The sequence below is a fragment of the Rissa tridactyla genome, chromosome 3, assembly GCF_028500815.1.
Source record: "Rissa tridactyla isolate bRisTri1 chromosome 3, bRisTri1.patW.cur.20221130, whole genome shotgun sequence".
Classification (NCBI taxonomy): Eukaryota; Metazoa; Chordata; class Aves; order Charadriiformes; family Laridae; genus Rissa; species Rissa tridactyla.
The window spans coordinates 81,820,407-81,838,083 of NC_071468.1; the positions used below are offsets into that span (position 1 = coordinate 81,820,407).

Here is a 17,677-nt window from a genome sequence, read left to right on the forward strand (position 1 = left end):
GTGTCTCCCCGAAGCCACTACACCTCAGGAAAGCCCTGCACAGGCGGCGGGATCCCGAACGGCCCCCACCACCCGCGGGTCGAGGCTCTTTGGGGGCTGCCAGGCCGCGGCGGCCGCAGCCCCACGCCGCCGGGCCGCTGACGGCCGCCCGGGACCCGCCGCGTCCCGCCGGCGGCGGGCGGAACCCCCGCGCAGGGGAACGGTTCCCAGTGCCGCGTGTTGCCGGCCGGCGGCGGCGGCGGGCGCGGGGGGGGCGGTGGCGGCCGCCTCCTTCCTGCTGCCGGCGCGGGGGTGGCGGCGGCGGCGCGGCGGGGCCGGGGCATCGCGGGCCCGGGCGCCTCCTCCCCGCTCCTCGCTCTCTCTCTCCTCTCCTCCCCATGGCCGGGAACTTCTGGCAGAGCTCGCACTAGTGGGTGCCGCGGGGTGGCGGAGGAAGGGGGTGGCGGGGGGATGCGCTGCGGGCCGCCGCCAGGCTTTGTCCATTCATTGCCGGGGCGCGGCTCGGTGGGGAGGCCCGGCGGGGGCCAGGGGAGCGCGGCGGCGCCGGGGTCCGGTCTGGCAGCGGCGGCGGGGCCTGCTGGCCGGCGGAGCCCTGGCGGGAGGCGAGCTGGAGTTGTGAGAGCGGCCGGGGCCGCCCCGACGTGTGGGGGCTCTCCGTGAGGGGGAGCCGCCTCCCGGCGTCTCCGTCGGCTGCCGCCGTCTCCGGCCAAGGGGTGTGGGTGGCTGCGGTCCCCCGGGTGCAATGTGTGTGTCCCCAGCGGCAGCCAGGGCTGAGCTGCCTTAAAATACCCCGTGCTGGGCGCGACCGGATCTAAACGGGTGCCCAGGGTGTACTAAATATAACGTAAACCTTCCTCGTTACCCACAGGCATCTCGGATCTATACAGCCGGTTTAGTTGATATAGCTAAAAGCTAACCTTAATCCCTGCTAGTTAGTGGTTTGGTTTTGTTTTTTTTTTTGATATCTAACTTTGAAAACCCCAGTGAACGTTTCCTTGAGGAGGTCGTGTGTGGCTTGGTTAAAGGCCACTAGCCCTTTAGCCCCGAGCCTTAACCTGTAATCTGCTGGCACGGGGTGGCTGGAGGGGGGGCACTCTCAATATAACGCTGACAAAGAGTTGCTGAAATTATTTCTCCTTCTTTTAGTTTACAATGGATTTTGGATAAACAAGATCTGTTGAAGGAACGCCAGAAAGACTTGAAATTTCTGACCGAAGAAGAATATTGGAAACTACAGATATTTTTTACTAATGGTAAAACTGTTTTGTTTTCATCTCTGCCATAAAATCTGTACAGCATCTGCCATGTCTAAATGCAAGTTTGAATTGCTTAGAGAGTGCAATGTTTTCATTGTGGTGTTCCGTACACTTTCACAACCTATTTTAACAAAGAACTGGAATATCAATAACATTGTCATTTGTGAGCTGTATTAACACAATTTTAGGAGAAATTACAGGCAAATTAGCTGCATATATAACATTTTAACCTGTGACGGGACAAAACATGGTACGTTTTCATATTTTCAAGAGGTTCTTACTTAAAAAGTACAAGGAGAAACAAGCAGAAACTGCTAAGCTAGCATATGAGAGGCTCAGTGTCAAGCATTAATATTCAAACTGGGCTTTTGGTGGGCTTTTCGGCTGTGGTAAGTATTGTAGCTGATATGTGCAGTCCTGTTGAACAGCAAAGCTTGGAAACTTGTTATTTGGGATCAGTTACGTTCTTTGAAACCTGCATCACAGCCTGCATCTTGCCGTGTGACTGATTCCCTGGCACCGAGTGGCTCTCAAATTGCCTACAAGTTTCTGAGAGCTGTTGGCAGGAAGCCTCTTCTCCAAAAGAGTTTGGGGCTTGTCTCTGAAGTTACCTAAGACTTACGTCATCCTGCAGAGTGTTTAACTCTAGGAATGGCCGCACTGGAGCATATCAGATTATGCAGGCACTTAAACTCTTTTGTGTGCAATTGTTCAGCATTTTAAAAAAATCTGCCTAAACAAAGGATATTGCTAAGTAGTATTTTTTTTGCAGACAGCTCTTTGAATATTTTCCACAGCAGTCCTTTAACGTACAGAATGCTTATTTTTTCAGCTATCTGGCCAGACATACTTGAGACAGAGAAGTTAAGTGACTTTCCCGAGGCCACTGGAAGATATTATGTCAGTGCTGGAATTGTATCTGTGAAAGATACTTATCCCAGCTTCTCTTTTGGCTTAGCTATTTTTATAATAATTGCGTATGCTGCAAATCTGATTGCTGTGGATACATCTGTGTTGTCGCTTACATGGCACCAGGAAATCAAGCTAGAAATCTGTTCAGTCAATTCCTGAAATTCCTTGAGGTTAAACCAAAGTGTTGTAGCTTCATAATGCAAAAAGAGAAAGGGGGGTACTGATATTTATAAAACTGCATGTCTATGCTAATTTTCACTAGGATGAATTTGAATTATGAGATACACTTTTTAAAATGTTTCACTCCAGCATTTTTCTTGTGTAGACAAAGATTTACAAAGTAGACAAGGTGGTTTCAGTTCGGGGTTCTCAGGATCCTTGCCTCCCATGAAGGTTCAGTGTGTGACCCGCAGCAGCTGGGGAATGGCTCTGCCAACATCTCCCTTGTGCATGTACGACCTCAGCCTGCCCTGGAGGAGAGAGTGGTGCTGGGCTTTCACCCCTGCTCTAGCAGAGAGAGGCCACCTTCATGCAGAAGGCTCTCAGGGGCTGCTCTGTGCTGGTGGGAGCTCAGGCAGAGCTTGCTGTATTCAAGCCCTCGTTATGTGTTGTATCATCACCTGCCTCTGCGTAGGGATCCTGCTTTGGGTTTATGGAGCCTCCCCCTCTTCTCTCTCACTTACTGTGTTACCTGGGTGGGGCGATGAGTCTTGGCCATGGCTTGTCACGTTCAGCATGTGTCTGCCCAGGAGATGGTTGTTCCCTAAAGCAAGCAAGAAATTGCCTGGAGAAAGGCCGTTTCCTGCTGCCTCCTCATTGTAAAAGAAGTGCAATAGATCACCAACCGATTGTATGGCCATGTGCAACTACTCGGAATGTTAATACTGTAGAGAAGGAAAGCTGTCATCTAAAATAGTTTGGAAAAGGGAATTGATGTTGATTTCTCTCTTTGGATCATCAAATCTTAGTAGAGTTTTTGGTTGAAAGACACATTAATTGGTTTCCCTTTCTGGTTTAGGGCAGAAGCTGTAATGTTTGTGTTGCAGGTTACCCAAGACATTCATATTTAAAACAATTTTTATTTAAAAAAACCACTGAAACCATGTATTTTGTAAACATAAGGGAATAAATAATCCAGTAGTTTCTTTGGAAATATTAAAAAAATTAATTACAAGTATTGGACTTTTTCCCAGCGTATACAAGCTTCCATTTCATTAAGTCTCTCTAGGCTCTTGTCCATCTTTTTCCCTAAACCATGCTTGATATTTCTCTGACAGCAGATGGCCTAACCGTTCCTGAAAATCCCATGGGAGTGAGAAACATATTTGGAGAATTCTGTTTAGCTTAGTATTTGGATTTTTCTGATGCCTTAATAGTAAGACAGCTTTGTAGCCCCATGGTCAAATCAAAGGGAAAAATCCTTTCAAACCTCTCAAGATACGCTGATAAATATTTTAATATTTGTACAGACATTGCATACCGAGCTTAACCTCTTTTCTGGCAGTATTGCTTGTCCTAGTGTCACTGGCAAACTAGTCTCAATTTGGCATTCTTGTTTTTAGGAAAAGAGTGGTATGACATGGACAGGAACTTCATGTTGCTTTGTGTAATCAAGAGTGGATGACAAATTAGTTACCTTTTCCTATGGGGGAAAAAAAAGTTGCTAATTATCAGTGCTGTTCAGGGTGGCTTTCTCCTCTTCTCCTACGTTCAGCCCTTTTTAGCCAACAGCTTCCCTTGATATTTGTGTGTTTTAAAATTTTGTGCTGCTCATTAGAAGTGAGAGTAGGGTGTACCCTGACTGTCGCCAAGCGATATGGGGTAAGGGCATGGGGAAAAAAATCTGGACTTGCGTGCTTAAGTAGAGACTAAGAATTCAGCAATGACTGATAACAGAATTGTTTGCTTTTTCCATCAGTGGTCACTGTCTTGATCTTGCTGTACATGTTTTAAAGATATATTTAACTGTATTTTAAATTACTGTTTTGGACATTTCTGGTGAGGAGGGGAAAAAAAGAAGAGGGAGTCTTAACACAGCCGAGACTTGCATAGAATAGTGGCCGTGAAGAATTATGCGAAAAATAACAAGTAGCAACCTTCTGTTTTGCTCTGCCATTCTCTATATCTGACCCCTGCTCTTAATCCCAGCTTGATGCATCTAATTTGCTTGGCGCCTTTCCTTTGCCTGGGAGGCCAAACAAGAGCTACCTGCACAGATGACACCAGGGTTGTTTTTTGGCCAACTGGCAGAGGACCACTGTGATGGAGCAGCTGACTGCATCCTCTGGTCTCCCACCCCCTCTCCCAAGACTAAATATGTCATTTTTTTAACACCTGCTGCCTCTGCCAAATTTAATGACCATGTTTGTGTTGGCAGCTTTAGTTGTTTGGAAAAAAAAAACAAACAACAAAACAAACATCCATTTTGCATGGCGCTGAAAAGCCGTAGACTGATATTGTAAGTATTTGGATTTGTTTTGCTCTAAAATGGAATACCCAAGCTTTTAGCCTTCTGAGATTTGTGTTGTCATCTTAAACGTCGTACTCATTTTGTACACAACGAAGTCAAGTTGCCTTTCCCTTTTTAAAGGTGTCCACAAGCTTCAGGATGCAGTGCTTCTTCTTCACCTGCAGGTCTGTAGGTTTACAGCAACATGTTGTGTCACCGGAACGCTGTATCTGAACTGAGGGAGAAGACTGTGCTGCTGCTCTTTAGAATCCCCAGCACTAGTCGTGTTTTGAGATCCTTTGGTATTTGGTGTCAAATTGTTGTAAAAACTCAACTCAAGCTTTTGTTCATTTTTTTTTAAGTTATCCAGGCTTTAGGTGAACATCTTAAATTAAGACAACAAGTTATTGCCACTGCTACAGTCTACTTCAAGAGATTCTATGCCAGGTAGGACTGTTTACTATGATGGTACGAGAATAAAACATTTGCTAGGCACATTTTGGTAGCCCTTTAAAAATGCAGTTCTGTATTAAAAACAGTGCCACTTTTGTTTTCTGGATGGTGTAAAGCTTTTATGCTAATAAAGTTAACTTAAGCTTTGCTTTTTCAAAAGGAAGTGTGGTGCTCTTAATAGATTAATCGTTCTACGTGTATGAAACAACATATTATAATTTTGTTATAACATTTCAGATATTCCCTAAAAAGTATAGATCCAGTATTAATGGCTCCTACGTGTGTGTTTTTGGCATCCAAAGTAGAGGTATGAAGTATTACAATTTTTTAATGTAAAATTATGTGATGTATGAGAGAGAAACCGTTTAGGACTTTTAAACTTTTTGTCGTTCTTCATGCTTTGGGGGTTGAAACCTTCTCTTTTTTTGTACTGATTTCTATAGCAATTTAAGAAAAGGAGATGGAGAAGGCCTTCAAACATATTACTTAGTGTTTGATCTTTCACAATTTTGTCTGAATTACTAACCCTGAAGGGCCTCTGAAAACTGTAAAGAGTAATTTAAATGGCTGTTTCACTGTGGTACAGTGTTTACGTATTTACATACACTATCGCTTAAATTGTGCAGTTTGCCTTTCTGGTGTGTTTTTCCTTCTTTATGTTTACTCAAACTTTAAAACATAATTTGAAATGTTTTCCTAATTATCCTTTTCCCTTCCACGTAGTGAGGGATCTTCAGAGTTTACCACACTTTCATTACTTGAATTAAAAGTATGTTGTAGCTCATATGGCATCTTTGAGAAATTATCGTAAGGAACTGACCCATTAGGGATAGTGGTGAGAAGGCTCCAATGCCTCCACCATCAGAAGTCCACTTTGAATGTGGCCAAGAGTTAGCATCAGCTTGGGCACTGCTCTTAGTCCTCTGTAATGCAAGAAGTTTTTCAGCGGTCTGAGAAGTGTCAGCATAATGGAAAAAAATCAAATTGGCCAAATTATGATATGTCAGCACTAATGAATTTTACAGGGGGAATTCAAATGCCTAGTGGATGGTAGAAGCAGTCCTACTAAACCAGTAGTTGCATGTGATACTGTTTTCTGTACAAAGACTGTGACACCTTCAAGTGTTTGGAAGAGATGAAGGAAAGGAGAAAGGTGCAGAATATTGGAGAGAGTATTTTTTATCAGCCTGTTAATTAAGCCTTTAAGAAAGTGCAAACGTAGAGCATATGTAGACAGATTTACCTTATCTCATAGAACAATTACTAGAAGTCAGTGCAGCCTTTTTTACGCTATGGCTTCTGCAACTCTAGAGGGCAGCTATAGTGGTAATGATTCTGCTATGCACTTCTCTGAAAGAATGTTGTCCATAGAAATTTTTAATCTTGCTGACTATCTCAGCAGAGAAGCTAAGGCTTTGTGGAAACATAGTAAAAAAAGGTAGTTAATGACAGGTTTCTAAAGGCAGTTTTTTCTCCAAGCGGGTTAAGGAAAAACAACGTACCTTCTTGAAGCCCTCTTGTCTATCTTATCTTGTAGGGTGTTAGCCAGCTAAGCTTTTGTGGCTTTGGTACCTTTCGTAAATGTTTACTGTCTCTCCGTAACTCAAACAGCAAAGTAACTAATAAATGAAAAAACTCTTTACCTAAAATCCTTTAATTTACTCTGTTCACCTTAAGAAAAAAAGAAAAAGAAAGAAAAAGGGGTGGGGAAAAAAAGAAATACTGCGTAAAGAAGCCCATTTTAGTAAGAAGCCATTATTTTAATTAGATAACAGTATGAGTACATGGTATTTCAGGTGGTTCACCTCATTTACCATTCCTTTTCTTCAGGAATTTGGTGTTGTTTCAAATACAAGGTTGATTTCTGCTGCTACTTCTGTATGTAAGTATTAATGATTTTCATTATACTGTAGTTAGTATAATGTAGTATAACTCTGTAGGGAGATCAGACATTTTCTTTGTGGTTTTTTTTTTTTTGTTCTATTTTGTCTTTAAAAGGTAGCCTTTTATCAAGTCATTGGGGGGCTTGCATGTTGACTGCTAGGAGCCAATTAAAGCTATACAGAATAAATAACTTCTGTTTTTAAATATGGAAACAGAAGGGTCCTTTCTCTATTACTTTTTGGTTGATTCTCATTTGAACTTATGCCAAGCATAAATAAAACCAAAGTAATAAAATTAAACTATTGAGGTTTATAAACAGCCTTGAGTAGTAAATTGATTTCTGAACTACTCAAAGATAGCTTTGGAAACTTAGGGCTTTATTTGTCTGTTTTATAGCAGGTATGTCTCCAAGGAAGTACCTGTTTTCAGAATTTTTGGTAGGCTCCATACCTCCTAATTTTTTAATCCGTTTTTCCCCATCATAATATTAGTCTCTGCACGTGATACTTATTTCTAAAAATACATCTTATAACCTACATACTGTTCACAAATAAAGGCAATAAAATCACGCTGTAGTTACTTCGTTCTCTGTCTTTCACACCTGCCTCGTACTTTCCAGTTCCTGTAGCTTGCATCTCATCCTTCAAGGTCTTAGTGATGGCTTCCTTAATTGAATGCTATTATTTGACCCAGAAGGTCCAGCTGCTCTCAGGAGACAATTCGTGGCTGTGCTCTTCAAAATGTAGGTCAGTGCTTTCAAAATCCCTCCTAGCTGTAGAGGGGACAGGTGACTGGCTGCATCTGTAGCCTCCACATGCAGTAAGTGCATCAGTCCATGGGGCTGGCCTTATGACAGTTCCACCATCAGGAACTGAAACGCATCTTCAGTGCCAGCATGACCAAGACCAGTACTGGATTTAGCAATAAGAGTTGCTATTTTTACAGCAGTAGCATCTCAAAGCACTGACCTGTGTGGCAGTTTTGATGCATCAGTGAGAAAGCCGGATGGATTTTGGTAAATACGCAGTAGCTGATTTTACTTGGACTTCTTCTCCTGAGCCATGCTGTTGCTGAAAATCCCAATTCTCAGAATCCCACAGAAGATTGCCCCCCCACAGTTCTTCCTTCAGACCTAGAAGCCCTGCCTGTCCTGATAAGTGCTCTGCATGTCATGAAAGTGGGGACAAAAAGCAACATGCTTTCTCCTAGCGTTTATGTCTCTTACTCTACCTGGTCTTCCTTTACCAGAGTCGCTTCAGTAGCGTACAGCAATTTTTTTGGAGGCCTTCATAGAAAAGGTGAAAAAAGAGGAGGTGAGACAACTAAAGAAAAGCTAATGAAAGGGATGACTAGCACAATAGTGGTCAGTTGAAAAGGTTTGTTTGCTTTTAGTTAGGTAGAAACATGAAGTTAGTAACACATGCTTCTTTGTGAGGAAGATAATCTCAGATTGGTTTCTGGCAACCTCTTCAAAAGCTTTTCACTCTGTTTCTACGGCTCCATATGGTTGTGTCTGCAGCTTGCTTTGTGGGGAAAATGTTTTGTTTCCCTATCTGCCCCTTCAAAGTGGTTTATTTTTTTACTATGTATCTCTTCAGTTTGCATGCTTCTTGAGAAATTGGTTTTATTCATTCTTCTCCTTCTTGAACTCATTAAAATTTCCAAGCAACAGCCTAGTTGTATTGTCCTACGGCAAATTTTCCAGCAAAGGCCACCATAGGTCTAAATGTTGAATTCTTTAGTCCAGAGGACTGGCACTATCATTTCATCAAAGTGAACGGCGTACTGATTTTCTAGATGTAGTATCGGTTCATATTATACTGTCATTAATATAAGGACTGTTGTCCACTTCCAGGATGTTTAAATGTTACCTGTTTTCCTTGGAGGACAGGGACTTAAAATAGATGTTAAAATGTTTCACTTGTACAAATCTCAAATCCACATCCTCATGTGTACTTAAGTTTTTCTTTGCTCAGCATTCCAATATGAGGTCACTCTGGTTTTGCAACTTAACAGAATTCTTAACAGTGCACTATTTGTACCTGTTCTCATTGTAAAATGCATGAGGATAATTAGGTATCTAAATTAGGGATCATCATAAGCTAGAAAACCGAGGATATATTTGAACATTCCCTTGGAGGCAAGTGTCTTGAACCATATCGGATGCCTAACCAGATGCTTAGGTGTCTCTTTCAAGGAGAGAAACACCCTTGAAATGTCTGATAATCCAGTGCCTAGGACATTTGTCAGCAGTGTGGTGCATTGACTTCTTGCTTTCAATTTGAGCCTGTTTTTTGCATATCCAAAATCTTTGTGTTGTGGACATACAAGAGCTTTTGGCTGAGCTCTCTCACTCTGCCCTTGGTCTTGCTTTTCTAAGGCTTCATTACATGGTTTAAAATCTTGCATGTTGAAAGATCAAGCCTATGTAAAAAAAATCGCATCTGAAAATTCCATTTGGATTTAGTGTCGGAACTGAGATCCTGAAGAGATCACCAGGTTTGGAGTGACATCAGTGGGTAGATAGCTCTCTGAATGATAACTTGTGGAAAACTAGGTGCCCACAAGCTAGTTGCTAGTTAATCAGATTTAAGGGTGCCCAAAGCAGCAGACAAATGTCTGACTGAGTACCTGTGAGTATCTGGGTTTCAGGTGTATTTCTCTTTCCCTTTCAGGATCTTAAATCTTATCACTTAACTTTTCTCTTTCAAAAACAAACCTTTTGCGCTGCAAACAGATGAGTTAATAGAAAGGGAAAGAAGTGAAAGTATTAATTACGTAATTTTTAACATACTCATTTCTCTTTGCTGTAGTGAAAACTAGGTTTTCGTATGCCTTCCCGAAGGAGTTTCCTTATAGGATGAACCATGTAAGTATCCTGTTCGAAGTACAACTTGATCAAATAAATTAAAAGACAAATAAGTGTTAGCAGGAAATTGTGTCTTTTAAATTCTAAGAAAGAAATATTTTCATCTTCATATGTCAGGGTGCTTATAATTAGTTTTAAATAGTTTATTGGGAAAGTTACTTCTAAAAGTAATAAACCTCCCATAACCTTCTTTCCTTAAGTTGTTGACGGGAGTGCTATAAAGAGAAGTGATGTGACTGGGTGACTGAAATAGTGATTTTTAGTATAGTATGATGATACTTTTAAAGCTTTAGCTTTTTTTGAATGTTCTTGTTTACAAATACATTGCTGCAGGGAAGGTAAGTAGCCCTCACACCTGGGATACGTCAAGCTTGCACACAGGAGCAGTTGCTTACTTTTATTTTTGCATATAAAATGTAATGGCTTTTGAAAAATAATTTTTATTTATTAGTTAAAATTTAGATCTACCAGTGGTTTTCAAGGTGTTCTCAGTCACAATGCTGAGAAATTTTGTATTTTTTCTTGAAACCAGTTTTGACCTGTGCTGTAGTATTTTGAAAGTTAAACAGAATTAATTATTTTTAGATTGACTGTGACAAATACTGCTTTTCACCCAAACTAGAAAGCCAAATGATATATCAGAATATAAAACATCTAAGACCTTGCAATAAAAATGCGCTGCTATTTTACAGATAAAAGCAAATGGAAATGTATTTCAGAGTACTGCTTTCCTGTAGCCAAAGCGGTCCAGTCTTTTCTTTGGTATCACTAATACGTCACTATCTCTATGGAAAATGAGAGCTGATTTAATTGCTGCGATTGGACAGAATATTTCATATGACATTAAATCTGAAAATACTTTAAAAGCCCATTTGGCTTGTTAGTGGCCTGATGAAGAGGCTCTAATTCTACAAAAAGGACTTCTCTGTTGCTTTTAAGTATTTATACACAGGGAACAATTTGCTGCTGTTGAAACAAATCAGAGAGGTACTGCCAGTGAAGTACTTTCCTAGTAAACTTGATCCAAAATGTTTAAATGCATTGTTATTCTGACTGGGGTTAAGTTCTAATGATGGTAAGGCAATGGCTAATAATAGTTTGATTTTTATTTGGTTTTGTAGTTTCAGAGGAGTTGCATTTAGGACTGTTAGAAATACGTGTTGAGAAATCCTTTGGATTCATGACGTTAAACTGGATGCCGGTTAATTCTTTCTGCTGTCTGAAACATGCTGCTGTTTAACTGTGATTTTACTTCTTTGCAGATACTAGAATGTGAATTCTATCTCCTAGAATTAATGGTAGGTGGGCTTTTTTGGTGGTTTGCCTTTTTTTTATTTTTTTTTTTTGGGTGTTGCCTCAGTTTACTTTTTACTGATGAAGAATATTTTGAATTTTGTGCTATGAAATATGCATTATGCTGTCCCCCCCCCCCCCCCCCCCCGCCCCACCCCCACCCCGTCTCCAATTTTAGAATGATGTCCGTGGAGGTCTAACGTTTACATTTTTCATCAGAGTTTTGCATACAGGAGTTTTATCATCAGTAACTGCATTTGCAAGAAGTTATGCTTTGGGGATTAACTTATTTTTGCAGTACACTATGCAATATGTAGTACGTGTGATAACTATGTCTCGCTTCAGTGTTCAGCACGTGTATCTTAATGCGGCTTTTCCCTATAGTGTCCATGCAGTTGGCTGCTTTCAGCAAGATTATTCCTTCTTGTTTACACCAACCTGGGCCTGAAAAGAGGGGATTTGAGAGCGAGAGCAGTGGATTTTTTTTCTTTCTTCCTTTCCAAACCAGTGTCAATTATTTTGGCGTGCTTTCCGTGTATGGTATTTAGTGACAGACTGTTTTCTGGCAGTGTTTTGTATTTCCAACTGGGAATTACGGGTTTGTAAGCAAATGAGGTTTCAGTGTGCTGCAGATGTGGCTTTTTCTGTCTCTTAGGGGAAAGACATTGACAGACTGGCAACCATGCTATGTAATGGTATTCTAGAGAGAGCACTGCCCTCATTAGAGCAGGGTTAGGTGTCAGAATGCTACTTAAAAAAAATAAAATCAGTAATTGACTTGTAAACGAAATGTTGTATTTTTTTAATATGAACTGACAACACATTCTGCATTGTAATCTAACTTTTATCCCGTTGACGTTTTTCCTAGGACTGCTGTTTGATAGTATATCATCCTTATAGACCTTTGCTCCAATATGTGCAAGATATGGGCCAAGAAGACATGCTGCTACCTCTTGCATGGTAATGAAGACAATGATTAATAGTAGTGCCTCCTTTCGGCAAGAAAGCGAGTATTTAACAGTTACGCTTCAGAGGTGTTTAAGCAAAAGCAGACTTAGCTATATTTGAATACAAAGGGTGCCCTAGTTAACCTGTGCAGGTATACGTCCCCGACTTAGCTTATTCTGTCTTTAACCCTGTAATGATTTTACTTTGCAGCGATCTAATTTTTATTTTTAGACTAGCTCTAATAGCACAGTTTTTTACACTACTGAATGGCGACTATGAGCAGAAGTAATCTTTTCCTATTAATGTCAGCTTTCTCTTGTATCTTATCATAGGAGCAATATATAGGGGTTTTTAGCTGTGTTATCAGAAGTCTTGAACTGTTTCTCAAACACAGAAAGACAATAAAAATACTTTTTATGCTTGCCCTTACTTACTTGTGAAAGAGGTATAATTATTTTACGGCATGTGTCAATACCCTCTGCAGAAAGACATTCATGATGCTATAACACAGTGCTTCCAAATAAACTTCTGCTGTGACTACAAGGAAAAAAATGAAAGGCTTTAAGAGATTTTTTACAAGGGAAGAGATCTCTTCCCTTGCTGTTTTGCCCTGCAGCCTTACTGTTTCTACCATCTGGGAAAATATTTATAAACTAACAGCAGTTTTTTGAAGTCATATAGTCTAAAGGTGAATAGGGCAATACTTACAAGTTGTTTTTTGCACAGGAGGATAGTGAATGACACATATAGAACTGATCTTTGTCTGCTGTACCCTCCTTTCATGATAGCTCTAGGTAAGTAACACAAGTAATGTTTCTTGTCCTGTTTAAATGGATGTATTCTGTGCACTGTCCCATCAACAAGCATTTCCTTAGATTGACCTCACAAGGTGCTTCAGTTTGTGTTTCATACAGTGCTGACAGTGTAGCCTTGCAATTTAGCAAGCCTTGAAGAAAAATCAGATCATTAATCCCGAGTTTCCTCTGGTGAACCGTATACTGTTTTGTCTGACTTATAAAAAATAGAATGTTTCTAACTGTATTGAGAGTGGATCTTTGTTCAATATCCATGTCGCCTGATCTTTGCAGCTTGCCTACATGTGGCCTGTGTTGTCCAGCAGAAGGATGCAAGGCAATGGTTTGCTGAGCTATCTGTTGATATGGAAAAGGTACTCTATTTTTTCCTCCCACCACCTGTTAACAGATTGACCAGAAATGGTAGTCATGGTTATAAAACTGTCGTCTTCCGTGTCTGCGATACTGATTTGAACTTCATTCAGTGATCACGTGTTAAGCACTGTTGAAATCGGGCAGATCTCATGGGAAGGGAGACAACGTCAGGTCATTCGGTTATCACCCTGCTCTGAAAGTTAAGACAGAACCATTGTGTAATGGCAAAGTGTTGCTGGTGTTGCCATTTTTCAGATGGAAATATAAAACCTTTGCATTTTTTTGCCAGAAAAAGAATTCCCAGTGTTTTTTGTCACTCAAGATAGACTTTTAAATTCTAGTGCATGTAATTTTCTGATTCTCCTTTCAGCATCATGCCTCCATACTGTTCTCATTTTCTCCCTATAAATCTACATAGTATAGCAGAGTGTAAAACGTTCCTGACGCTTTGAGGATGACCAGGGCCATGACTTCAGTCAGTGTTAAACAGGGGGACACCAAGATCGTTCCGTTCTGAGTTTGCTGCTATTACAAATTCTATGTCAAATAATCCCCTTCATAAATTTATCAGATTCCAAGGTGCAACTGTTCTCATACTATTAATGTTCTTCATTAGTTGCTTTTACTTTTTAGGTTGACTTCTTTAACCTTTGTTTAGCTGCAGCAAGCAAGTCGAACTAGTACATATACTCCTTATCACACTGTTTTTCAGTCTGTCTTTTTTGAAACTGGGAGTCTGGAATTAAATAGCATGTTATGGATGAGACGTACCATTGCCCTCTGTGCGCTCTGTATTGCCCTTTATCCCACTGATGATACCCTGGCGTTGTATTTGTATTCCAGGATTTGTCTTCAAATTTAAGCGCAGTGTGGATGCTGTGCTGCATCAAGAGTTCTGTGAATTACGCTGTCGTGCATGTAAAAGGAGGGTGATAATAAATTGGCAGCAGAGGGAGAACCAACCTATATTTGACAGATAAGGTTACCATAAGCTTCATACTGAACACATTTGAATGTTCACACGTCCTGGTTCTCACCCCAGTGAAACAATCTAAACTTGATTTTTTTACATTAACACCACGGACCTCGTAGCCAACTAGGACTTCTGTTTCAAAGATACATATTGTTCTTGCATTTAATCAAAAGACCATGTATTAAAAAGAAGAAAGAATTCTACTTTATTAATTTAGCGAATGATGAAACAAGTATTATCCACCTTTTGTATAGGATATTGCACTAGAAATTTAATAGGAAATTAAGGTAGTTAAGTTGCAGTAGATAGAAAATGTCCAAACTGGTAGAGAATGCTTATGCTTCCAGAAGTGGAATATGAAAGTTCAACAATTCTTATTATGTGCATATAAGAATATAATAAGAATATATAATAATAAGACGATGACTATAGTAAGAATAAGAAGTAGGAAGGAATTCAGACCAATGTTTTGTGGTTTGGGGCTTTTTTTCCCCCCTACGCTGTCTCTGATGTGTATAGAACTTTGATAATCACCAGCTACTGTATTGGTCACCTAGCTGCAATCATGCTGCCAGCTGTCTGTATTTTCCGAGCAGCATAGATATAAGCTGTGACCGTCATTGCAAGTAAATAAATAAAAAGCTCTTCAGCTTGCAGGGGCGGAGAAGTGGTATATACAGTCGAATGGGAGGGAAAGTATACTGTTCAGGCTTCCATTCACAATTAAATCAGAAAACTACTTGTAGTAATGGTTGATTGCCAGACCAGATTAAATGTGAGACGGCTCTGTTTATATTATGAAAATTGTGCTACTTAATTTCAGTTTGGGGCGTGTTTAATTAATTACACACTTAAACTGACTGTGACAGAGATAAAATCACTATTGTGCCTGACCTTGCGCTCTGTTTTCTTTCTAATCAGATTTTAGAAATAATCAGGGTTATTCTGAAGCTGTACGAGCAGTGGAAGAACTTTGATGAGAGGAAAGAGATGGCTACTATTCTTAGTAAAATGCCTAAACCAAAACCACCTCCGAACAGGTACTGTACTTTCTTAATATACCTTGCATATGGAAAAACATCTTAAGAATGAGTAAATGTTTAATTTGAGGTACAGCATATGTTTTTACAGTGCAGGCTTTTCTATTATAAACAGCCCATCTGACTGTTGAGGAGCTAGTGAGAAGCAGAACATTCGTTGTTTTATGGAATGCATTAATGTAATTAGAAGGTGATCGATACCACTTAGCAAATGTGAGGAACCGCGGTGTGAGGCTCTGTGACTGGGCCAGATTCCTTGGAACTAGGCCTGCTTGATGTCGTATTTGATTACTGTGATTAAAGATCACTGTTGGGGATCCGCACAAGCAAATCCCTGCACACTGTAATCCCGTGCTTATGTAATGTGAACTTTGAAATGTTGACTTCAGAAGTAGATTCAGCAGGCAGCTGTATGGGGATGTATTGAAATTATTATTCAAATGAATACTTAATGCGTGCTGAGAATAACCTTTGCATTTTTTTATGAAATTCAGCAGAATATCCTGACTCATTTGTGTATATGTTGAAGTATTTTCCTTCAAAAGGTTTTTACTACTTTCAGAATACTGTATTTTTTAATAAATAAAAAAAAAGACAAAAATGTAATATGGTGCTTATTTTTGAAGACACGTGTTTTTGTTTTTTCTTTTCCTCCAAACAGTGAAGGAGAACAGGGTCCAAATGGTAGCCAGAACTCTAGTTATAGCCAATCTTAAAACATTCCAAAGAATTTCTTTATGGACCACTTTGACTCGAGACATCCTGGGATCTTTACCTGCGTTCATGAAATGGACAGAAGGTTTTAGTAACATCTTTGACGAAGAACTTGAAGAATAAATAGCTTGTTTGTGTCAAGCATTTTGAAAGCTTTTTCTCTAAAACTGCATCATTTTCTCTGACGCTGGAGCAAATGTACTAAGATCTTTCAGTGTAAGGAATCAAACGATAAACCCAGCTGCAAAAGATTAACACTGTCCACTCAAAACAAATAGTTCATGATCGGTTTTGTTTGCTTTGAGAAAATTGTAACTTGCCATTGAAGTGAACTATTTTTAAAGCGACAATAACCTGAAGCCTAAGTGTAACTGTATTAATGACTTGTGTTGTCTTCATTTTGTTTGTGACTGAAGGAAGATAGTGCACTGTATGTTAAATCTATTCATTACCTTGAATTTTGTTGATTTTTAAAAAAAAATTAATATGGATTCTGTAACGAGTGACACGGCAACCCTTCAGAAACAAAGCCTAGAAGAGCCTGCAAAGAATATTGTTACAGTTTTAATGAAAGCTGCAGGAATGAAATTCAGTTCCTCTTTTGGATTAGAAAAATGCTGTTTTACTCATAGATGTACTTGGATGTTTTTGCCATGAAGCGTAGTAGCCCAGCTTACCAGAGAAGTGCAATATGTATAGTGATTCTGCAGTTTTCTTAAACATTTCAAGTGTTAGGAATGAAAAAAACCCCAACATACTATGAATTTTTTTGCAAGTAAATGTACTGTATGGTACTATTGGAATATTTCACAATCAAGTACAAATCTGGATATAATTGCTATTTTTTATGGTGGATTTTTTTTGTACAAAAGATATACACTGTTAGTCTGCCTTCACTGTTAGTGTGAATTTGTGTGGTTCATTAGAGAGTTTATTTAAGAGGATCAAGCTTTTGGTGAGTTTCATACTGGCTAATTTTAATCGTGGTGTTAGGAGCAACTCTTTAGAATAACTGAAATGGGATTCCTTGGTTAACTACGTGCTGGAGAAAATGAGATACCTTCAAACAGAAGGCCATATCCTGTGTTCCTTACTCAGGCAGATAATCCCACTGAAATCAGGAATTGGCCTAAATCGAATTTCTTGATTTTTAGATAACTTTGTTTTTAATGAAGTTCTGTACAGCTTCATTTTGACTGATGATGCCGACTTGCCCGAGTATAAGAATTGAATGATAAAATAAAGTTCAGTAACATTGTTCTCAATTATTTTTTTTCCTGAAGCAACACATTTCACTGGTCTGAAATATTGGAGGGAAGTTCTTGAAAGCCCTTGCTCTATGATGCGTCTTGGTTCAAAAAACTGTCCCCTTAAAAAAAACCAACCTGTCTTTTGCAAATACCTGTATTTGTAATTGGCTGGTCATTCAGTGAAATACAACGGAAGTGTGTTTGTATGTAGCCCATTAGGCTACTAGCATTTATTTCTGTTCAGGTTATTTTTGTAAAGTATTAGGTAAACAAGCCCAAACCACTTTGGTGAGATGGAAAATATATACATTTTGGTCTTTGCTACTTTTGTTGCCATTTGATCCATACCTTTTATAGCCAGTTGATTGATAAAGTGGAATTTGGCTATTTACCTTTGTTTCTTGAAGTCTAAAATGTGCTATTTGTAATGTGGACTTGGGGACTAGAAATAAATCAATGCAACTTGA

The 17,677-nt window shown here is 39.7% G+C and overlaps 1 protein-coding gene across 1 annotated transcript; it reads left to right on the forward strand.

Annotated features, from left to right (window-relative positions):
* The first annotated feature begins 276 nt into the window (after positions 1-276).
* CCNC (cyclin C) lies at positions 277-17,677 on the forward strand. Its single transcript, XM_054197289.1, has 12 exons — positions 277-409; positions 1,147-1,253; positions 4,980-5,064; positions 5,308-5,377; positions 6,901-6,952; positions 9,768-9,823; positions 11,086-11,121; positions 11,985-12,076; positions 12,791-12,858; positions 13,153-13,232; positions 15,128-15,246; positions 15,908-17,677. Exons 1-12 carry the CDS (start codon positions 378-380, stop codon positions 15,960-15,962), a joined length of 852 nt encoding a protein of 283 aa, XP_054053264.1. The 5' UTR covers positions 277-377; the 3' UTR covers positions 15,963-17,677.